Here is a 23103-nt window from a genome sequence, read left to right on the forward strand (position 1 = left end):
TTGCTTGTACATCAAGGGAAGATACTAGTTTGTTCTCGTTGTACCACCGATACGTTGACTGTACACAATCATAATACCATTTGTCGCAAGAGAACTCTTTCTCGCCATCATTCGCAATGCGATTTTCAAAACTGAGTTCCATTCTCCCAGCGGTCTTGTCTTTGGCAAGCTACGCAACCGCAGATTGTGAATGCGGTTATTCCTCCTCCATCGGCGATTCTTTGAAACACTACGTCTTCACTGACCTTATCGAGTCCGACTTCTTGCATATTCCCAATATCACTCTAGATACCGACTGGAGACGACAGCAATTTAACATGTCGGCGGCGGCTGGACGCGGTCCTTACGGCATGAACTACAGTATTGAGCAAATCGCGTCGAATCCTATACTTGACGAGAATACCTGGTCTGGAAATGGGGAATTTGGTGTTGATCCTGGGGTGCAACTCACTGTCAGCGGAGGAGACCCTGCCAATGGGTTTGTTCAGACTGCGGAGATGGATTCAGCCCGTGAAGATTTACTATGGGGAACATATAGAGCTGCTATGAAGCTGACTTTGACTCCTGGTACATGTTCAGCTTTCTTTTGGGTAAGCTATTCTTGATAAACTCGGGAGCAAATATGTAGTACATACTAATTACGACTCAGTATTTCAACGACAGCCAAGAAATCGACATGGAGTTTCTATCTTCTCAATTCAACGCTGATAACAATACATTTCCTGTCAATCTTGTTCTACAGTCAGTGCAATCAGTGCAGGCTGGCTACAACGCTGCCGTGACAGGTAACTACGTTGTGGCGAACCTTCCATTCAACCCCACTACCGGCTACCATGAATATCGCATCGACTTCATCCCTGGAAACGTCATATTCTATGCTGATGGACAGATTCTGGCAAAGATGAACAGCACAGCAGTCCCGACATCGCCTGGTCATATGATCATCACACAATGGAGCAATGGCAACCCACTGTGGTCGTCAGGTCCGCCACCACAAGATGCCGTTATTTCCATCAGCTATGTGAAAGCCTACTTCAATTCCTCGAATTCGGTGCGTGAGACAGCCCTGACAAGGCGCTGCAAGGACCCCAGTGCCGCAAATGCCATTTGTGCCATTCCAGACCAGATGTCGGCTCCAAACCCGGACGGGACCAATGGTAATGTTTCAGCAAGTACATATTTCTTCAGCAATCAAAAGAATGAGACGAATAATCAGACTGTGTACAAAAAAAGTGAAGCTACCAAGGCAGCAACCGCAGGGCCTCTTAGCTCGATACCACTTTTCGCTGTTATTTCTTTGATCGCTGGAATCCTGCTTTAACGGTCAATTTTAATTTAAAATATTGCGTTCTTTTTTCACATCGATCTTTTTCGCCTTGGGCTCACAAATTCAACAAGTATATGATATAAAGGGCGATAATAGGAGAACAGGAGTTGAGGATGGATCTTGGGGATTGCTTTTCATGGAACCAGAGGAGATACAAATCTTACAAGGAGTGGGTTGAGGCATCTTTGCTTTAGTAGTTGTATTGTACGAACCCTGATGATAAGAGTTGTGTGTACTCATGTTTATATGTATCCAGTCTCAAGGAATAGTGTAGACCAAGGGACCTAAGACGCGGTCATTGATTATTACAATTTTGCTATACATAATGCAGCATATTTGGCAAATCTAACATTTCGGACAATGTTTAGCAATTCATGCGAATGGTGAGGTTAAAACCATGATGCTTATCACATATACTGTTATGCCCAATCGCGATAGGGAGAAAAATCCAAACACCAAAATCGAATACGCCCATCCTCACAACACTCTTCAAAATCCAATTCATATTTGACAGTCGAATAACCTTTACGAAGTTATGTTTTGCTGTTTGGCTTTTCCTCCGAATCATGGGTCCCTGAACACTTGAATAGATTTGCTTCCCAATGTTATTGTACAACAAACACATGCCCATTCCCAACGTTCATCCACACTGATTAAATTAGATCACTTCCTTTTCTTGGCCGCCCGCTTCAGACCCCTAACATCCTTCTTTAATCTAGCGTCAACAATCTTATATTTACCCTTAACACCCCTTGGTCTGCCCGCAATTCCTCGATTACCACCTGTGGCAACCACAACCTTCACATTTTGCCTTGGTTTCTTCTTCGCTGCTTTACTCATCAACTTCCCAATACTGTTCGCTTTCTCCTTCTCGGTCATGCCCTCCTCATCAGCCAACAATGCAGACTTTTTCCTCAATTTCTCAAGTCGTTGCGCTGCCTTGAACTTCTTGCGGTCTTTGGCTTCTCGCACCTTCTTGATCGGTCGAGCGTTCAGAGCTCGGAGCTTTTCTTTGATGGCTGCTGCCCCGGCTGCCGAGATTGGTCGATGCGGTCTATCGTGTTTGCCTTCGTCATCGAGGAACCAGTCGGGGAGACCGTCACGGTCTTTGAAGGCGTATTTGTTGAAACTTTCATCGGCGAGGTCGTACATGGATTTTTGGCCGGAGGCGATTTGCTGGGCGAGGGTCATCGCTTCGGCGGTGATGATGTCGATGTCTATTGGAAAGTTATGTTAGTAACTGCAAGGACATAGGCTAGAGAACTATATACCTAAGCGCCCATCCTTTTTGGGCTCTTCATCTTCCCATTGTGCTTCACCTTCTCTGCGTTTTACAACTTCGAACCCATTTTCATCATCACTGCTGTCGCTTGCTTCGGGCGCTTCTTCCACGATCTCGTCTTCTTCTTCCTCTTCAACCACTCTGCCCTTCATAAGCTTGTCAAGGTCGGCTTGAACTTCTTCATCTTCCTGTTCGACTTCTTCCTCAGATTCCTCTTCAGGTATACCTCCAATGTCCTTGAAGATATCCTGATCGAAAAATTGAGATGCCCTTTTCGAAAGCCCACTCGCGCTCTTATCATTTCGTTCCAGATCCGTCAGCAAAGATTGTTTGAGAGGTTCTTCCTCGTCCGAATCATCACCACTATCCTCCTCCAGATTATCGTTGTCGCTCTGTGCCTCCTCCGCCGAAAACCCTTCCCAGTCACCATCTTCATGCTCCTTCCTTGCCTTCTTGGCGCGGAACTTTGCATCAGCACTTGACTTCTGTTCCTGATACATCTCATACATCGAATCAAGCTCCCTATCAAGTCGATCTTGCTCATCATCGCTCTCACTATCTTCCGAAGCATATCCACCATCTTCTTTCCTAGGGTCCGATTCTTTGAGAATCGCCATTTTTCCCTTCGCAATCTTATTTGCAGCACCTGCCTTATCTATTGCTTTCAGTCCAAACATGGATCCTTCACCATTTGGTCCTGCTTGTTCTAGGCCAATATCTGTCGGTGCTGTCATATGTAACTGCATCCCGGATGATCTCTTTTTGCTTTTTCTCGTTTTCTTTTCTTTTTTCACGCTTTTCTACGTGCACTCTCCTTCTCACTCATAGCCTGGCAGTTCTTTCCTGGAATCTTTAGCTCCTCATCCCATAATCTACTCAGCTACCTCTTCCGTCTCCGCCTTTGCGGCGTTGAGGGTGGTAAAACCAAACTTTTCCCGTACTTTCAGACCCCATTTCAAAAGGTTTCTAAACTCCTTTCTTCCAAGCACTCTTAAGTCTGCACAATCGTTACGAATTTCATCCGTTGTTTCTGGTAATTTATCCAGTGCAGCTAGAGCTACATCTCCATTTGGTGGTTGCACAAAGCTCAGTCGATTCATGCTACCAAGAATAGCAATTGGATCGGTTGTTTGTATGAACTCGCTAGCTGGAATTTCCTTGAATTGTGTCATATTGTCATCTTCGTAACCATCTCTCTTCCTCTTCTTGATTTCGGGGTTGAAAACCTTGGCCTCGTTGTTGGGTGTGGGATCGGAGAGTTCTGCGAAAACATGTCGAGGGTCGACAAATTTGGGATCAAGATGCTTTGGCGCCTTGAACCCTTGACACACAACGAAAATTTCCGCGGAAACATTCCTGGACGAGGGAGGCTTCGTTGCTTCGACCTTGGTGAACAATTGATTGAAAACCCAGAGCAGACTATTGTAATCTTTGGACCTGAAAACCTTTGTGACAAAAGTACCTCCTGGCGCGAGGAATTCCGTTGCAAGCTTCAACGATTGAAGGGCTAACTCCGCTTGGTTGAAGGAATCTTGGACCCAAGCAGTACCAACGTTTGGAGCTCCGTCGTGCAACACTGTGTCTGCCTTCCAGGATTTGAAATGTGTACGAATAGTCGCGCGACATTTCTCCGTCGTAATATCACTCTGGAACGTAATAACTCGAGGAATTGGCTTGATGGGAGAGAGATCTACACCAACGATCAAACTGCTCACTGGCATAGTCTCTGCAGCGACTTGGCACCATGACTTATCACAATGTTAGCGGAGCCCACGGCATATGTTAAAAGAATGTACTTACTCCAGGCGCAGCGCAAAGATCCAGCAGAACTTTACTCTTCTCCAAGAAGCCATATTTTTTATTCAATTGAATCAATTTGAACGCAGCTCTGGCTCTGTATCCTTTCTCCTTGGCAAGTTTATACCATTTATCGAGACGACCTTTACCATGTTTCTTTTGAATACCCATGATGTCCGGCGGCGACGAAGATGTCTACTTGAAGGATATTGGGGAAATATATTCCACTCTCTCAATCCCGCAGCAATGAAGCGAAGAAATTAGGGAAAAAAAAAGTGAGGGAGCTTATCTTCACGTGATGGGGATGATAACCAGCATCCCTACATCTTGCACAACCCCACATCTTGCACATTCCCCATTCATAACTATAATGTCACGATTCACCATTAGGATTGATGGTGTTACGATGGTAGCAAACTGATTAATTAGGAGAGCTTAGGCCGTGTGCAAACACGATCAGATTTCATCGAATTAGTATGTGATCTTGGTCACCTGAAGATCGTATGCGCACGCACCATCAGAAATCGCGTGATAAGGAGTCTTGAGGAGCCAGAAAGCTTCTAGGGGCCCCCTTTATTGTTCAGTATATAGTCAGAGTAGTTTCATAGTTTAGGAGCTTCGTGCTCAATTTAGTTATCAATTAGTTTACCTACATTCTACTTGATCTAGTAACGACTTCACTTCCAAGTGAAGACTAGTGATAAAGCCTTAACCCACAACTACCAATCAGACGAAACCTCAGGCAGCCGCTGCCTCCGGTACAGTATCGTTACATATAACCACTTCAAAATTTAATAATAAATCGAATTTATAAAACATAAAGCTAGAACCTTATTATATTAATAAGAATATATGTTATTATTATTTAGAATTATAAAATCTTCAAATTTGAAACTTTAATAGAATCTTGATTTGTCGTTAGTCTTTTATATATATATTCACTTTTGTTACGAGGTTTGCCGTCTAGATCACGTGGAAGTGCTCTAGGCTCTCGAGGTGGTTTATAACTAGGCGTTAAGCAGGGATTTAAGTAATGACAATAATGATATGCAATTCGTAACTAATAGTAGAGTATACTAAATGATTGATCTTGAGCACGAAGCTCTATACAAAGGAAATCCATCTTGATTATATAGACCTTCGTGTTCTAGCTGATCAGTAGGATCAGTATGGCTCAGTACTGAGCTTGCTGATCCTCACTGAGTCAGTCACATGATATTGGTAACACGTGAGCGTCTTCTTGTTACCCGGCGTAACAATTACAGGGGGGCTGATTTGCCTCTATGACATCGAGAAAGCGTAGAATAATTGATTTCGAATAATTTTGCTACACAAGTATATTGAGGGTGCTCTTGCCCTTCAATATAAGCTAATACAAGCTCTATAACATTTGGTGTGGCTATATTAATGGTAATTTAATTTATTGTTACGACGGCTTCGGATCTCGTATCATGTGACCAATTATGTAATCACATGGTCCCTTAGATCCCCTCGGTCTCTTGATCGAAGGGACCGAGGGGACCAAGGGGACGATTAGCATGAAGGACTATATAATCAAGATGGATTTCCTTTGTATAGAGCTTCGTGCTCAAGATCAATCATTTAGTATACTCTACTATTAGTTACGAATTGCATTATTGTCATTACTTTAAGTCCCTGCTTGACGCCTAGTTATAAACCACCTCGAGAGCCTAGAGCACTTCCACGTGATCTAGACGGCAAACCTCGTAACATTTATATAGTTGATGATTTTTGAAGTTGTAAAATGCATGCAAGATGTGGGGTCGTGCAACATATAGGGATATCGGTTAAGGGGTAAAAATTTCTACGGAGTAGACTTGGGAGACCCCTGCCTGCTTTCGCGTTGATCCACAAACGCGAGCAGGGGATAAACTTAAAGTGGTAACACGTCCAATCGATGATTGAGTTTCGCGTCTCTGAGTGTTTTTATTTGAAGGTGGCTATTTTACTACCAGCTATACTGTTCTGTTCTATATTTCTACCTACTTTCCTTCCCGAACCAAAGATTGCCGACAACTCGATATGCGCATGCCTCTACGTATTCCCTGACAGACATTTGTACATTTATAATTGTTACTTACTTAATTTTACTTAACTCCAACCACGATCATGTCCCTATCGCCTTTATTTGATCCGGTGGACCTGCCATCATTCTCTCCGGACATGCCAATGAGTTCTCCTCAACTTCCAAAGCTTCCCTCCATGATCAGAACACCAAGGAAGGAACGGCGACAAGCATCCATTACACCTAGAAGATTCAAAAGGTTTTTCGACAACAAGGCTCCCGCAATCTCAATGTCTTCACCTTCTGGTCGAGCCCTGAAGGAATTGGTCAATAATCGTCAAGAAACACAATCCAGCCCATTGAAGCCTTCCAACACCATGGAGCTCCAACGAGAACACCGGGAATCGATCCCAACACCTCGAGAATTCAAGAGAAGAAAAACTTCCCACAGCGACATAAGCTCAGACACAAGTTCGGAAAATGAGTGCTCATTTAGAGATCAGATTCGACATGGCCAATCACGTCTTGGCTCCCGTAAGACAATCTCTTCGTCATATTCAAAAGCACAGTCAATTATTGAAGAAGCAGAAGAGGAGAAGCAACAAGAAGAAGAGGAGGAAAGTATTATTGAGCCTGCACTTGCAAAAGAACCCATAGCGCGCATCAGTGCCTTCGAGAATCGAGGGTTGAGTGCGAGGTTATTAAAATTAAGTTTGGGTGCTTTCAGATCGAGACGAGCAAATCTAGCATATCCTATCAATGGTAGTATAGCCGCTCTTGCCTTTTACATACTTATTTACTAATGTCCACCAGATTGGCGAAATGAGACCGCATCATTCTATAGTAGACCCGAAGATGTAAGCCACACTTTGAGTCTTTTGGGTGGTAGGGATAGCATACCTTTTTGTAACGCTGGTCTAAATAGTAGGTGAAGTGACTCGTCCTCCCAAATAAACACACATTGGATGAAATATATCGCATACCAGCATGATTCTCAAGAATCTATTTCGAAGAACCATTTGTCAGATCTGACTTGGGGCATTGAAAAGTGCTATGAGGAATGGGTACCTTGTAGAATTCGCCATGGTCTGCGATTTATTTCGTCCATTGCGTGACGACCAGCAGATAACTAACTACACGCAGCGAACTCTTTGGTAGCTATCGGTGATGATGAAGGACGAATTAGATTAGTAGAATCTGAGAAGAATGGACAGCCTTCATTCAGCAATGTATACCTCGGTTGGCAGATACACAAAAATGCAATTATTGATCTTTCACTTTCCGACGATGATGCTCTGATTGCCACGGCATCTGGAGATCTTTCCGCCAAAGTTTCAGACATGACAACTCAGAAGCCAATATCCATCCTTGCAAACCATATTGCAACATTAAAGCAAGTTAGGTTCCAACCGGGGGCAAATAACAAGAATGTACTCGCCACCTCGGGCAGAGATGGTAGTGTTCAGATTTGGGACCTAAGATGCAAGGGCGATGATGGCCCCATCATGGAGATGCAGAAGCTACCAGGTGAAGATCTTCCACGTTGTGGCAATGTCAACAGCATTCTGAATGCTCATCATGGTTCACATTCGTATGAGCCTAAGCCTAACGCAAATCCGCGGTCACTTTCTACTCCTAAGAAAGGACGCATCGGCGATATATCAGTTACCAGCATCCATTTCTTACCACCCGGCCAGGAGCACTTCTTACTCACGGGATCAGAATCGAATTCTATTGTCAAGCTCTGGGATATCCGCAATTTTTCCAATAAGCGGAAAAGCAACCAGCCAGTTGCATACACGAAACAGATCCCCAGCCATGTCGGCAATCGTCCTTTCGGTGTCACCTCTCTCAGTATGAGTCATGATGGAAGTAGATTTTACAGCGTTTGTAAAGACAATATTGTATATGCATATTCCACCTCTCATCTCATCCTCGGCCATGCACCTGAGTTCGAAAGCGGTAGCGGAAAACGAACAGCTCAACGGGTGGTTCAAGAAGGCTTAGGCCCGCTATATGGATTGCGACACGCCTCTTTTCACGTGGCCAATTTTTATATAAAATCTGCAATCCGGAAACCCGTCAATGGCAATTCCGAACTTCTAGCTGTGGGAAGTAATGATGGAACGCCCATTTTATTTCCCACTGATGAACGCTACCTCGGTACAAAGGCCAATACTTCTATTCCGCTTGACGGCATCGCCCAAGAGCCCCGAACGTTGAGCACTAGTAGCCTTCAGCGATCTAGAAAACTCAACCCGGCGCTTGAGGAGAGTAGGAAAAATACTTCGGTGGAGGAACCAGTCCCTATTTATACACACGGAACAGCGCTGGTGAGAGGGCATGGAAGAGAAGTGAGCTCGCTAAGTTGGACAAGCAATGGTGAACTTATCTGTGCAGACGATGACTGGAATGTTAGATGTTGGAGGGAGGGAAAGGATGCTAGAGATTTGAGAGTGGGTGGAGAAACTGGGGGCAGACGTTGGGGTTGTGGATGGGCAGATGTGGAAGAGGATTATGACGACGAAGATGAGTAGATCAATCTTGACGGGATATCAGGTTCGCCAGATGTGTGAAAAGAGCGTCCTTTTAGCATGGGCTCCAATTTCGTTAAAGACTTCCCCACGAGTTTGTCATGAGGAGCATGGATCGCTTTGTTTGTTCGGCGTATTAGGTATACCCCCAAAGTTCATTATATAGCTAGCTTGCAGCCACCAGACGGTTAGACGATTAGTATATTTTATGTAGCACATTTGGATATAGTGGTAAAGCTTTTTAGTTGTACCACAAAATCAAGTGAATAAAAAATAAATTCTGCAAAAATGAATGCTCCTGGTCTTCATTGACAATTAATAAATCAATTACTTTTGTGATTATATAACATTTTTTCAAAGTCCGAATTCAAATCCGACAATTAAATTGCCTTTCTGGTTTGGAGCCTGGTACCCGGTTTTTTTCTTCGGTTTTCACCTGTTGAAAAAAAAGGTTGTTTTTGTTCTCCTTTTTATCTAAATGTACAGATGGATTCCAGGACGTTACTTTGGATTACAACAATTTTCATGTATTTGACGATGTTATGTGATTCCATGTTTCATAAAGCATGATACTGCACCTATACATTGAGCACAAATTTTCTCCACATCAAAATCTCCCACTTCTCAAATCCACGACATCAAGTGTTTGCTAATATCGTTTTATTACTCATATAACAGCTAGTACTATCTGAAAGCCAAAATATGGACTCTTACTTGTCAGATCCCATAGCTGAGTTATTGACTACATACATCGAACTCAATCCATCCACGGTAACCGTCTTGGATGAGGCGCCTTCAGCCCTTGAGTTTATGCGCTTTGTCTCCTTGAACCGGCCCTTCGTCGTCCGAGGATTCGCTTTAGATGTATGAAAATCCCTCCTCCATTCTGCTTTATTGTACCATTGACTATCTAACCTACACGACTTTCTAATGCTGACAATCATTGACGCAGTGGAAAGCAACAGCTACATGGTCACTGACTCATCTCAAATCCACTCTCTCATCACATCAAGTGAACGTAGCAGTGACGCCCCATGGAAATGCTGATTCCCCTACCATGAATGATGATGGAAACTTAGTCTTTGTAAAGCCATGGGAGGAGTCTCAGCCGTTTCCTGAATTTGTTGATTTCGTCTCACAGCAAGAATTGCGCGGGAGGAAAGGAGAAGAGGTTCGCTACGCTCAAACACGTGGGTAGTATATTTTACAGTCTGTCTATTTGCTAGGCTAGCTACGTCTTGGACAAAAAGAACCGCAGGCCTCAATGAAACACCAGGCCAGCGTCTAAGCTTGCAGGACCATTTAATGGTTAACTTGAACTGCGACGCTGAAGTGTGTTATGAAATTTCGGTATAACAGAATTTTGCTTTGCGGTCCTGTCCATCCAGTGCTAGCCCATAAGTGCACTTTACTGTTCTAACTGTAAGCAGAGAATGATAACCTTCGCAATGAATACTCGTCGCTGTTTACTGATGTGGAGAAAGACATATCTTTCGCCAGGTTAGCACTTCAACAAGATCCCGACGCCATAAATCTCGTAAGAACAGCCCGTCACTCCTTTCGTAGGGCCATATCTCACACGCTACTTAGTGGATAGGCAACTCGCACTCCGTAACTTCCCTTCACAAAGACCCTTACCAGAACATCTACGTCCAGATTATTGGACAAAAACATTTCACTTTGCTTCCCCCCATCTTCCACTCCTGCATCAACGAAGTGTCCCTTGCCTCCAGCTCTTACATCCGCTCTAATTCTGATACTTCTATCCTCACTATGGAGCCAGACTCGCCCCCCACAGAATTACCCATTGCAACCTGGGATCCAGATGTTCCATCTAAAAACCCGACAAAATACTCATTTCTAGCACAGCCAATCCATGTGACCCTGGAAAAGGGAGATATGTTATATCTACCCGCACTCTGGTATCACAAGGTAGGGCAGAGCTGTGGAGACGAGGGAATTTGTGTTGCTGCTAATTATTGGTATGTCTTCATCTTACTTTGATATGGCCTCGTTTATTTCTATTTGGTCTGCCCAAGCGGAAGAGCATTTTCACGTTTCTCTCAGAGATATCATTTAGTTATTTGATAGTTTCGCGCAAGACCTATCTACCGAGAAATGGATAGACTATAGTGACCAACGGAAAAATTGAGCTAACAGACACTTTAAAGGTACGATATGGACTTTGGAGGGAGCTTTTGGCCTCTGTGTAATTTCGTTCGAAATGTCAGCTTACAAGATGACGTGAAGATGAAGCATACGGGATAGCTTACGAACAAGACAAAAAGTCTAATTCTCCAACATTGCTGGTGGCCGCAGCATTTCTTAGCGTTTCAAAGCAGCTAAATGTTTATATGGATGTATTAAAGTGGAAGAAGGGTCGTTAAAATGATGAACCTAGGCAACTAACATGCCTGAAATTGAGCTATCAACGTCTCTGAACCATGCTGGCCAGATGCCAACACATTTTTCATCAAAGGTAACCGTCACGACCCTCTGCCACCACTTTCCATAGTACTCTACCGTGGAACGGAAAAGGTCTTCCCCAAAGAAAGGTTGTGTGCTTTTATCCCAGTCATGATTTTGTCACATGCATCTGATTTTTTGATGCGATTAGATGATTTCCCTCTTCATGATTTGCCCGTATGCTATGCTAGCTATTTCTCCATAGGGCTCTCCTCTTACCCATGATCCCTCATAGCCTCTACGTTTAAATTTGGCCACGCACAGGTAGCTGAAAAACTTCGCGTTCTGGCATTTGATGTTTAGAGTTTCGTAACGGTTTTCAATATTTCCAATTCAAGTCTGACAATCAAGTGATTTTTGAAGTTCAATTGGAAGTGTTATTTCTTTGGTGTTGCGTCTGACTTCGTGCATTGAGCGCTAGCATAGGCTGGAAGTCTCTTCTCTGAATCAACGATCACCCTGCTGCACAATGTGATGACATGGCCTGATCTCCTAGAGCTGCGACGAGTAAGCATAAATAAAATAAAGGTAGATTGTATGTGATGCAGCGGCGAGTGGATCCCGTCAAATGTTTGAGTCTGGTCCAAGTATGGATGTTCATGAGTAATATAGAGTCAACTACAAAAATGAACACCCGAAAGCAACCAGTATGGATATCAAAAGTTAGATTGAAAACGTCTTAACCCCGAAAAACCAAGTCCAAGCCAACGCCTACGCTTCATCCCATGCCATGGTGTCCTGCTCTCTAAATCCTTATGTATGTGTATATGCAATGTCACGCCTCCCCTGTCCGAAACGCAATCCTATAATACAGCATTTCTAAAACTCCCGAACCGATATATAACGCCGTCTCAAGTTCATAATTTAGATCTAACCGCCTCCAACCTGTACTTCACATCTTGTAAGACTTTAGTACTAGGTTTCCAATCATCGAATTGCTTCAGTAACTCTACTGCTTCACTGTGCAGTTCTGTTTTTACGAATTCTTCCTCGAGAACTCCTCGCATGATCCAGGGCAAGACGTAAGGGTTTGCGTTCGTAGGCGGCGAATATTGAGATATATGCAGAGGGACGTCGGGAACCGAAGTAGTGGCAAGAGCATGATCCATTGCCATGCTGAAAAACACATGTTAGTAAAATAGGTTAATCGATATCAAAGTAAGAGGTCTTACTCATATACTTTGTCATCATCGTAGAGACGAGAGTGACCACCACCAGTATAGAGGCTCCCAGCCAGAGGCGCCGAAAGCTCACGAATAAGTCCATGATCTGACACACCAAGATTGCGTAATTTCAACGCGAAGCCGACTAAGTGGGCAATAAAATCCGGAGCATGTATACGTCCATCTACAAATACAGCTCGGTAAATGTAAGGATGTTCTGCAGGCGAAAAGACGGCAGACTGGTTCACTGTTAGTAATGAAAGCAATGAAACATGACAACATATGCTCAACTTGCCTCAATAGATACCAGCTGGTCGTCAATACTCGCACAAAATGTTATCCTTACTCCATACTTCAAGACTCGTCGAAGTGCCTCTTCATAATGTTTTGCGACATCACTTTCGTAATTTGCAAACTCGAAGAGTTCTGTTATCATATCGTTGAATAATGCTGCCTGGTATCCAGTTTGGTGACTGGCAAACGGACCTAGTGATACACCAGCTGGTGAATCTGTTAGAGATATTTTTCACGCGAGAGGCAATTCTCCCATGACTTACCCATTGCACATACACCGATCCTCGCTGATGATACTATGCCCTCTTCTATAAGTTTTGCTACAAGCATCAAAGCAACCGGCACGCCTTGTGAATGAGCAGCTACCATTATAAAATCTGCTTGTCGCAATCGATCCGTCCAATTACTGAGCAGTTCCCAAAGTTTATCCACCCTCTCGAAAATTTTACCTTCGCCATCAAGTGCAACTTTCTCTATTTCACAACCGGGAGACCCATTTGCATCTGTCCACCGCCTAATAGCAGCCGCGGCGTGATTAGCAAATCTTATCGAAGTCCCACTAGGCTGTCCGATGAGCTTGCGCAGTAGAGGTGCAGGAAATAGTCCATGAACACCTATCGCGACTGCATTCTTGATCTTAGGTACTTCTTTTGCCAGAGCTACATGTTTTACGGGCTTCTGTCGACCACGTACGATCAATCTTGTTAACTGTCGTAGAATTGATGCATTTTCCATCAGATGGTAAGTACTTTGTACAGATGGTAGTATTAGATTTGGTGGAGATGGACTCTGAGGTGAGGTTGTGACTTTCTTCGATGCATCATCGGATTGTGCACTTGCCGTTTTTTGAACAATTTCCTCTATCTCCACAGACTTTGGACGACCCTTTTTTCCAGGTTTCGACTTTTTGTCGCCTTGGGCTGCCTTTACGTCGGCAGCTGGAACAGTTTCGACTGCCAACGGTTGATTCTGAGACTGCTCGCCCGAAACTGCTAGCTCGCCAGTTTCCTGACTTTCGGGAGGATCTGTAGCTTTTTTGGTGGTGTCGGAATACCAAAAAGCCGACGCCCAACTAGACCCACCAGGTTGCGCTGTAGATCTACTGGGTGTTGGGGGTGCAGGCTTAGATACATCTTTTGATGCATCTTCCATCACGACAGGGTTTCCCTCAATGACTTGTGTCGAAGGTGGTTCTCTTGGACCTTCTACGGGCACTGGAGCTTGAGGGGCTGGCCATAAATTGAACCATGACCTCGATGCTAATAAGTTTTGTTTTGGAGTCTCGATCGTTTCGTTCGCAATTGTCTGCTCCGGCAAGGTTATCTCGTTTGAAAAGGCTTTTTTGGTATTTTGCTTTTGAGGCTCTTCCACCACGGGAAAGGATTCTTTTGACATTTGCAATGGCATGCCTAACCAGCCTAACCAGCCCTGAGAGGATATCGGCTGTTGTGCAGTTTCATCGATCGGCGAGCTTTTCGGTTTTGTTTCTTTGGATGCATCTGACTCCGTCAAAGATCGGGTTTTGGGTGTTTCTTGATTCAAAATATCCTGTGGTACATTCTCGTCTTTCTTGGTGTTTATCTCATTGTTCGGAGCCTCCTCCGGTGGAACGCCCAACGTTATTTCGGATGCTGGTTTGCTTTTACCCAGGTACATCGATGGAGGTCTGGATGCGACCGATGAAGGTTTTCGTTGATCGTAATGGTTAATTTCTGTCGCCATATTCCCGTTGGATGTTTTATCAGCTGAAATTGTCTCCCTCACTACCTGTGTAGAAACAGTGGATTTACGCAGCCACGTTCCATACCAACTTGCCCTCGATCCGAGCTTTAACTTGTTAGTCTCACTACACCGACAGAAACTCGTCTCAACAGCAACGAAGAGCACGGTTATCTTACTTGTTTCTTAACAGCTGCGGCATGCTGAACGTGATTGGGAGGAGTAACCCCCTGGTCCGTGGTATCTTTTGAGGAGTTCGTCGACTGCTCCTTGGAAGAATCTAGCTTTGATCGTTTGCGTGAGGGTGGCATTCCAAAATGTATTTCTCCTGACTGTTCGGATGATCGATTCTTAACCTCCTCCAGGGGCGCGTGTTCTATATGGGTGAGTTGATTCAGAAACCTCACATCACATTAACATGTACCGTCGCCCCGCGTATGACAAGGTTTATTTGCCCCCTGCAAGGGTGTTTGGCTTCGTCGTTATTGTAGCACGTCGTAATGATCTTTGACAATTCGTCCAAAATATTGAGGGAAAATGTGTAATAACCTTACTGGCGACAGATAATAATGGGAATGGGGAACCAAATGGAGAGGAACCAGTGAAAGTATGGGGTACCTGCAGAATTTGGAGGGTGTTGATTAGGTAGAATGCTAATGGTTTTAGGTACTGGTAACCAGGACTAGACTGTAGGACTGGGCTTTACGACTAGACTGTTTTGTTGTAATGAAGCTCAGCTACACAGTATTACCATGTGACTGAGTCCTAATCGTAATAATTATAATTATAATAAATCAGAGGGCCAAAAGGAAATCTATTTATAAAACAATAGAAGCGCAGGAAACCTCAGAGTAGTAGGTAAGAGTCTCAAGAATAGAGAATCGAGTACAATTGAATTTCATATCACTATAAAGACAAATCAAACGTGAATATGAATACCTATTAGGGGCTCTTTTATGTTATGCTCTCTTGAATGCGCTGTGCTCTGTACAAAACGATTGATTACTCATTCATTTATTACCCAGATAAGCTGCTTTGCTTCATCCAGCCTTGTCAGCCTTGTAGACTCTGAAAGCCTTGCAGATCGATGGATCAACTCAGTTTAATCCCTGTGATTTTTTATGAAATTTTCCGTGATGCCGATATTGATAGGGAAAAAAAAAAGTTGTGAAGCTCGATAGTCATCCGTCGTTCGTTCTTGTGCTACTCCAATATTTCTTTCCCTAATATTCACAAACTGTTTTTACCAATTAATAACAATGGCGCCATTCGAGAAGAAAAGAAAGACTGGTCCCACCAATGATTCATTTATGCGATCGAAAAAAGCTTCGGAATCCGATGATCGACCTTCGAAACGACCAAGAGCGGGAGAGAAAGAGGGTACAAGTACATCTACCACAAAATTACCTCCAGCGACCAAAATATCTCGGCCTAAGGAGGAAGAAGTCGCATTTCCAAGAGGTGGTGCAAGTGTTTTGACCCCATTGGAGCATAAACAAATTCAGATTGATGCTACTAGGGACGTTTTATTCGAACAATATGGAGCCAAACCTTCCAAGCCCGATGGAGAAGTTCAAGAGGGCGAGGATACTTCAAAAGTAAAGAAGAAGGGAAAGGGTAAAGGCAAGGGTAAAAAGGCAGCTCAAGATACCGACGTCGAAGAAGAGGCCGTCAAGATTGAAGGATTGAGCTATAAAGTACGTGCTATAACCACTTAATACTAGAACTGGTTATTTGCTCACAATTTGCAGAGATTAGTGCCTGGCTCTTTGGTACTTGGCCAAGTGTCACAGATCAATGCTACAGATATTGCTCTATCACTACCAAATAATCTGACGGGATATGTGCCCATTACTTCAATTTCCGACAAGGCTACGGAACGGATTGAGGCGATCGCGGCGGCCGAGGAAGATGATGTGGAGGACGAGCTCGAGGTGCAGGATATTGATTTAAAGAAGATGTTCTCAATGGGACAGTACCTCAGGGCATATGTTGTTTCTACCAGCGATGATACAAACACTGCCACGCTGGGAAAAGGTAAAAGGCGAATCGAATTATCCCTCCGACCGCAGCATGCCAACAACGCCGTCACTTCACAGAATCTCATTGCCAACACCACTTTAATGGCATCTGTTACAAGCGTCGAAGATCATGGCTTAATCATGAACATTGGACTTGAAGATTCTGGTATTCGTGGTTTCATGGGCGCAAAAGACATCGGCCACGAAGTCGTGTTGGCGGATGTGCAGGAAGGCGCCGTGTTTCTGTGCATGGTCACTGGCCTCAGTTCCAATGGAAAGACAGTCAAATTATGCGCCGACACTCAAAAGATTGGCAATTTGAAGAAATCAAATTATCTCACAGATGCCCCAACGGTGGATGCTTTTCTCCCGGGAACGGCGGTCGAGATATTGATTGTTGATGTCAGCTCAAGGGGCGTCACTGGAAAAGTCATGGGTATGGTCGATGTTACTGCAGATTTGATGCATTCGGGCACTGGTGTAATGAACCAAGAGCTAGAAAAGAAATTCAAGATTGGTGCCAAGGTTAGAGGCAGAGTCATTTGCACTTTTCCAAATTCTGACCCTCAGAAACTTGGTGTCTCTCTTCTTGACCATGTTGCATCGCTGTCCCCCCAGCAAGCAGGAAAACCGGGAAACAAAGTAGATCCACTCGACGCCTTGCCTTTGTCTGCCATCATAGAAGAAGTTACAATCAAAAAAGTCGAGTCTGGAGTTGGTCTTTTTGTGGACGTGGGAGTTAAGGGTATCCCTGGCTTTGTCCATATCTCTCGAGTGAAAGACGGCAAGATAGAGACTTTGGAGGAGACAACAGGCCCCTATAAAGTAGGGTCGGTTCACCGAGGTCGCGTGCTTGCCTACAACTCCCTCGACGGTGTATACCTTGTTTCTCTGGAAAAAAGCGTTCTGGAACAGGCTTATCTGCGGATTGAGGATTTAAAGGTTGGTGAGGTTGTGAAAGGGAAGGTTGAGAAGCTCATTGTCAACGCAAATGGTTTCGGCGGACTACTAGTTAATTTGGCAGAAAACATCTCTGGACTCGTGCCGGAAACTCATTTGGCGGATGTGCAATTGCTTCACCCCGAAAAAAAATTCAAGGAAGGCATGTCCGTCACAGCACGTGTTCTATCCACAGACCCTGGAAAAAGACAGATTCGGTTGACACTCAAAAAGACACTCGTCAATTCCGAATCGCCTGCTTTCACCTCGTACGATGGCATAATCGTTGGAATGCAAAGTCCAGGTACTATTGTAAACATCATGAACACAGGTGCGGTCGTCCAATTTTACGGCAACATTCGAGGATTTTTGCCTGTCTCCGAAATGAGCGAGGCCTACATTCAGGATCCCAGTCAGCATTTCAAGGTTGGACAAGTCGTTAACGTTCATGTTTTGAAGGTTGATCCCGAGTCTCAGAAATTAACGGTCTCCTGCAAAGATCCCTCCGTTTTCGGGCTAGCACAGCAAAATGCGTTGAAGAATCTCAAAATTGGCGAGATTTTGTCTGCTCTCGTCATAGAAAAGTCGAACGACGACATTTCTGTTGAAATCCAAGGACTAGGTCTGAAAGCAACACTACCTGTTGGTCATCTTACCGATGGATCGGAGAATAAAAGCCGTTCTTCTTTCAAGAATATTCGAGTCGGCCAGGTATTAACAGATCTTGCTGTATTGGACAAACATGAACAGAGACGTTTGATCGTCTTGACGAATAAGCCAGCACTTGTCAAAGCTGCTCAGAGCAAGACTTTATTGAGATTGTTCGATGATGTGAAGAAGGACAGGACTGTGCACGGTTTCGTTAAAAATATAACCTTGACTGCAGTGTTTGTACAGTTTGGAGGCGGGCTCACTGGACTTCTACCTAAGAATATGATACCCGAAAAGAATCTTCGTTTACCAGATTTTGGATTCAAGAAATGGCAAACAGTAGAAGTTAAAGTCATCAAGATCGACAATGGACTGCGGAGATTTCTTTTATCTCTGGCTGATGCTACTTCTGACAAGAAACCTCAAGAAAGTTTAGCCCCCGGTACCAATCAGGACGCCGTAAACCCTGTTGATGAAACCATCAAGAGCATTGATGATATCACTCTGGGCCGACTTACGAAAGCAAGAATATCTTCCGTGAAGGATACCCAGGTAAATGTACAGCTCGCCGACAATATTCAAGGTCGAATTGATGTGTCGCAAGCTTTTGATTCTTGGTCAGAGATAAAATCCAAGAAGCAACCTCTGAAGTCATTCTCTCCGAAGCAGATCATCGATGTTCGCGTTTTAGGCATACATGATGCGCGTAACCATCGTTTCCTGCCTATCAGTCACAGATCTGGCAAGACTCTGGTCTTTGAACTGTCCGCTAAGCCCAGTGATCAAACCGAGGCTGCCCAGGACCCCGTATCTTTGGATAAAATTAAGCTTGGCTCTTCTTGGTTAGCATTTGTCAACAATGTTGGAGCCGATTGTCTTTGGGTTAATCTATCTCCTAATGTCCGTGGCCGTATCAGCGCCCTGGATGTATCAGATGATGTATCATTGCTCAAGGACCTGGAAGCAAACTTTCCCATTGGATCTGCCATCCGGGTTCACGTCAAGGGCGTGGATGTTGAAACGAATCGTCTAGATTTGTCTGCTCGCTCTAGTCAAGATTCTGAGGCCCTTACTTTTGATAGACTAAGCAAAGGCATGATCGTACCAGGAAAGGTAACCAGAGTCAATGAACGACAGGTCATGGTACAAATTACTGATAGCATATCTGCGCCCATCAATCTTACGGATCTTTGCGACGATTTTTCGGAAGCTGATCCCTCAAAGTACTCTAAGAATGACATCGTTCGGGTTTGCGTCACTGATCTCGATATTCCCAACAAACGTGTGCGGTTGTCAACTCGAGCCTCTAGAGTGATGAACTCCTCGGCGGCGGTCCAAGACGCAGAGATATCATCAATCTCGCAATTGAAAGTAAATGACATTGTGCGTGGATTTGTCAAACACGTCGCTGATAAAGGGCTTTTCGTCAATTTGGGTGGTAATGTGACAGCATATGTTCGAATTTCGGACCTTTCAGATTCTTACATTAAAGACTGGAAATCGGAATTTCAAGTCGACCAGTTAGTCAAAGGTAAGGTCACAGTTGTTGATGAAGTTTTGAACCACATTCAACTGAGTCTTAAACCTTCCGTTATCGACAAAGATTACATTGCGCCTCTGACATTTAACGATATCCACGTGGGCCAAGTTATTACCGGAAAAATTCGTAAAGTCGAGGATTTTGGTGTCTTTATTGTCGTCGATGGCTCAGCAAATGTGAGCGGCCTTTGTCACCAAAGTGAAATGGCCGAAAAGCGTGTTCACGATGTCAAAAAATTGTACTCCGACGGCGATGAAGTCAAAGCTATCGTATTGAAGATGGACCCCGAGAAGAAACGCATCAGTTTCTCCATGAAGGCTTCACACTTTGAGGACGGAGAAGAGTCTGACGATGGGAGTGAGGATGACGGTGTAGAGGGCGTCAAGCTCGATAACATGGATCTCGACGACAATGATGATGAAAGTGAAGGCGGTGTTGAATTTGATGATGTGCAAGATCTTGAAAGTGCTACGGAAGACGCAGATGAAGCCTTCGATTCTGACGAGGAAATGCAAGATGTTGGGGATGATGTTCCGGCTCTTAGTGCTGGTGGATTTGACTGGTCTGCTGATATCCTAAACCAAGCAGATGGCCAATCTAACGCCGATTCGGAAGAAGAATGCGTTGAAGAGAAGCCTAAGAAGAACAAGAGAAAGGCAGAAATCAAGATCGATAGAACGGGTGACCTTGATGCCAACGGACCGCAATCTGTCAGTGACTTTGAGCGTCTCCTTTTAGGTCAGCCAGACTCTTCCAGTCTCTGGACCCAGTATATGGCTTTCCAGATGCAACTCAGCGAGCTAGGCAAAGCTAGGGAGGTCGCCGAGCGTGCCATCAAGACTATTAATATGCGTGAGGAAACCGAGAAGCTCAACATTTGGCTTGCTCTTCTCAATCTGGAGATTGCATATGGAAACGATGAAACCGTTGAAGAAGTATTTAAACGAGCTTGTCAGTACAATGACGCCCAAGAGGTTCATGAGAGATTGGCTAGTATCTACATTCAGTCGGGCAAAAACGAGGTAAGGAATAGTCATTGAATTCAGAACACTTACGCTAACAACACTGCAGAAAGCCGACGAACTATTTCAAACTCTTACCAAGAAGTTTTCACAATCTCCTACCGTATGGGTCAATTATGCACACTTTCTTTTCAACACTCTCGGATCGCCTGATCGCGGCCGTGCTCTCCTTGCACGTGCAACCCAGTCGCTTCCTCCACACACACATCTTCCTTTGACGCTCAAGTTTGCTGCTTTAGAGTTCCGCTCTGAACACGGTTCTCCAGAACGTGGGCGCACTATTTTTGAGGGCGTTTTAGCGAAATGGAGCAAAAGATTGGACATCTGGGGCCAGCTTTTGGATCTGGAAATCAAGGCGGGCGATGCGGCCATTGCCAGGGGGATCTTCGAGCGCGTGACTCGAATCAAGGGGTTGAAACCGAAGGGTGCGAAGGGGTGGTTCAAACGATGGAGTGAGTGGGAGGAGGTAAATGGTGACAAAAAGTCCCAAGAGAGAGTAAGAGCCATTGCCGAGGAGTGGGTCAGGAGTAAGTCCGAGAGGAAGGATGATCAGGATTGATGAGCCATTGTGCTGAGGAGAAGATACCAAAAAGCTTTGTGTAGTAAATGCTGCTTAGGAAAAAAGGAACTGGATGATGTAGCGCAAATGTAACAAGCCAATCGAATGTCATCTGTCAAAATGGATGAATTGCTGTATTTTAGGATGTTTATAAGAGTGATGATGGTGATTGCATATAAATGAATTTTAAGACGTTTCTATTTTCAAATGTTTATAGAAGGTCAGAAAGCCCCCGGTATGTTAGAGATCCTTTCTATCTGTTACTTCGAGCCTTCCTGCTTCACTATTTTGCTGTTCCCGTAAAACCTGAAGTTTATCATCCAGAATCGCAATCTCGGCATCAACTTTCAACAATCTTTCCTTCAACATCCCTTCATACTCATCATCAGTTAGTTTTTTCCAAGGCACCCACTTTGAGTTAGTCCAAGTTTCGCCATTCCCCTTCTTTCCGTTTTCTTCCAACCTCATTTCCTCCATCTTCCTCTCGTCCAACGCATCATAAATTCTCTGTCCGACATATCCAGCGGATGCAAACACGACGAGCCCAGGCAGAACATTTTTCGGTCCACGCAAAATACCTCCTGTAGCACCAGCAAGAGAAGCAGCAAGGGTAGTAGAAAGGGCTTTCTCCTGTGGTGTTGGGTATATGCGAGCGGTCTTGTAATGGGAAAGAAGCGCGGTGCGAGTTCCCCAGAAGGTGGTGCCGATAATGCCCCATTGGATAGAGCTAGCGACGGCGAAGAGCACCGGAGTTCGAGAGACGAGGATGCCAGAGAATCCGCCGACGATGGTGCCGGAAAGTGCTGAGGAAGCGTTAGCTAGGGGTTAGGAATGGATAGCCTAGCTAATATGTATAGAGGCGATTACCATGGTGGAATTGTATAAAGATTTTAGGGGATGGGAGACGAGAATAAGTTTGAGAGTATCAAATATTTGCACAAACAGGAAGTAATGCAGACGAGGCTAAAACATACCGGAAAGACCACCGAATTGCAGAGCAGGTTTGATGATATCCATCAACTCAGGAGACAAATTGTCCGATCTGAGGCTCTGAGATTGGTTGATAGGAGCCATTGAGGACGATGAATCTCCCTTTTCTCCAGGAGTTTTCATATCGTCTCTTATTTTCCGAATGGAGCAAGAATTGGGCTGCATATACATAGAATCGGGACTAAGATACCTAGATACCTAGATGCCTACATAAGCGAATGAAATTTATATCACGATACCATTCCTATTTTGACAACACCAACTAGGTAGCCAAGCCAGGTAGGTATTGAAGAGGAAAAGAAATTCACCTACCTAATAAGGATTTGCCCGCAATAGGTATTGGATCTCGTATGTGCTAGCTGACGAGATATTACAACGGTACAGCATACACTGGGATACTAGGTATATATATATATATATATATGTGTACATATATAAGTATATACACTAGCACTATATCTAATTTCTGTCCTATCAAAAAAGGTGTTTTTTTTCTGTAATTTAATTCAAAAGAGTGATTCAATTTCTAAAATGTTGCACGCCTACTGCCTACACCAGGCTTGAGTGTAAACTCACTAAAAACAGCACTAGTGGAAGAATTTGCCCCACTAGTTTCGCGCGATCCTTGTAAAACTTCGCACTTTTGATAATTCTTCTATTTCCATTTTGGATTGATTCCAACCCACGACGAAGAACCTCGACCTATTCGTACCAACACGCCAAAAGATATTCGACGAGCCTCGAATATTTTGAAGAATACCTTACTATCAAAT

The 23103-nt window shown here is 44.2% G+C and overlaps 8 protein-coding genes across 8 annotated transcripts; 4 read left to right on the forward strand and 4 right to left on the reverse strand.

Annotated features, from left to right (window-relative positions):
- Positions 1-317: 317 nt before the first annotated feature.
- SS1G_03116 (hypothetical protein) lies at positions 318-1321 on the forward strand (the record flags this gene model as incomplete). Its single annotated transcript, XM_001594978.1, has 4 exons — positions 318-590; positions 650-785; positions 890-983; positions 1093-1321. The coding sequence occupies 4 exons, from the start codon at positions 318-320 to the stop codon at positions 1319-1321; spliced, it is 732 nt and encodes a 243-aa protein (XP_001595028.1).
- Positions 1322-1990: 669 nt separating this feature from the next.
- On the reverse strand, positions 1991-3226 carry SS1G_03117 (hypothetical protein; the record flags this gene model as incomplete). Its single annotated transcript, XM_001594979.1, has 2 exons — positions 1991-2544; positions 2599-3226. 2 exons carry the CDS (start codon positions 3224-3226, stop codon positions 1991-1993), a joined length of 1182 nt encoding a protein of 393 aa, XP_001595029.1.
- A 255-nt stretch (positions 3227-3481) lies between these two features.
- SS1G_03118 (hypothetical protein) lies at positions 3482-4577 on the reverse strand (the record flags this gene model as incomplete). The annotated part of the gene is made up of 2 exons (XM_001594980.1): positions 3482-4357; positions 4410-4577. The coding sequence occupies 2 exons, from the start codon at positions 4575-4577 to the stop codon at positions 3482-3484; spliced, it is 1044 nt and encodes a 347-aa protein (XP_001595030.1).
- Positions 4578-6590: 2013 nt separating this feature from the next.
- On the forward strand, positions 6591-8969 carry SS1G_03119 (hypothetical protein; the record flags this gene model as incomplete). Its single annotated transcript, XM_001594981.1, has 3 exons — positions 6591-7194; positions 7246-7356; positions 7576-8969. 3 exons carry the CDS (start codon positions 6591-6593, stop codon positions 8967-8969), a joined length of 2109 nt encoding a protein of 702 aa, XP_001595031.1.
- Positions 8970-9668: 699 nt separating this feature from the next.
- On the forward strand, positions 9669-11118 carry SS1G_03120 (hypothetical protein; the record flags this gene model as incomplete). The annotated part of the gene is made up of 6 exons (XM_001594982.1): positions 9669-9830; positions 10057-10156; positions 10198-10298; positions 10397-10466; positions 10564-10948; positions 11058-11118. 6 exons carry the CDS (start codon positions 9669-9671, stop codon positions 11116-11118), a joined length of 879 nt encoding a protein of 292 aa, XP_001595032.1.
- A 1171-nt stretch (positions 11119-12289) lies between these two features.
- SS1G_03121 (hypothetical protein) lies at positions 12290-14919 on the reverse strand (the record flags this gene model as incomplete). Its single annotated transcript, XM_001594983.1, has 5 exons — positions 12290-12548; positions 12605-12834; positions 12942-13096; positions 13153-14716; positions 14788-14919. 5 exons carry the CDS (start codon positions 14917-14919, stop codon positions 12290-12292), a joined length of 2340 nt encoding a protein of 779 aa, XP_001595033.1.
- Positions 14920-15867: 948 nt separating this feature from the next.
- Positions 15868-21340, forward strand: SS1G_03122 (hypothetical protein; the record flags this gene model as incomplete). The annotated part of the gene is made up of 3 exons (XM_001594984.1): positions 15868-16305; positions 16360-20781; positions 20831-21340. 3 exons carry the CDS (start codon positions 15868-15870, stop codon positions 21338-21340), a joined length of 5370 nt encoding a protein of 1789 aa, XP_001595034.1.
- Positions 21341-21580: 240 nt separating this feature from the next.
- SS1G_03123 (hypothetical protein) lies at positions 21581-22501 on the reverse strand (the record flags this gene model as incomplete). The annotated part of the gene is made up of 2 exons (XM_001594985.1): positions 21581-22143; positions 22315-22501. The coding sequence occupies 2 exons, from the start codon at positions 22499-22501 to the stop codon at positions 21581-21583; spliced, it is 750 nt and encodes a 249-aa protein (XP_001595035.1).
- Between the last annotated feature and the right edge of the window lie 602 nt (positions 22502-23103).

Source organism: Sclerotinia sclerotiorum, genomic scaffold, assembly GCF_000146945.2.
Source record: "Sclerotinia sclerotiorum 1980 UF-70 scaffold_4 genomic scaffold, whole genome shotgun sequence".
NCBI lineage: Eukaryota > Fungi > Ascomycota > Leotiomycetes > Helotiales > Sclerotiniaceae > Sclerotinia > Sclerotinia sclerotiorum.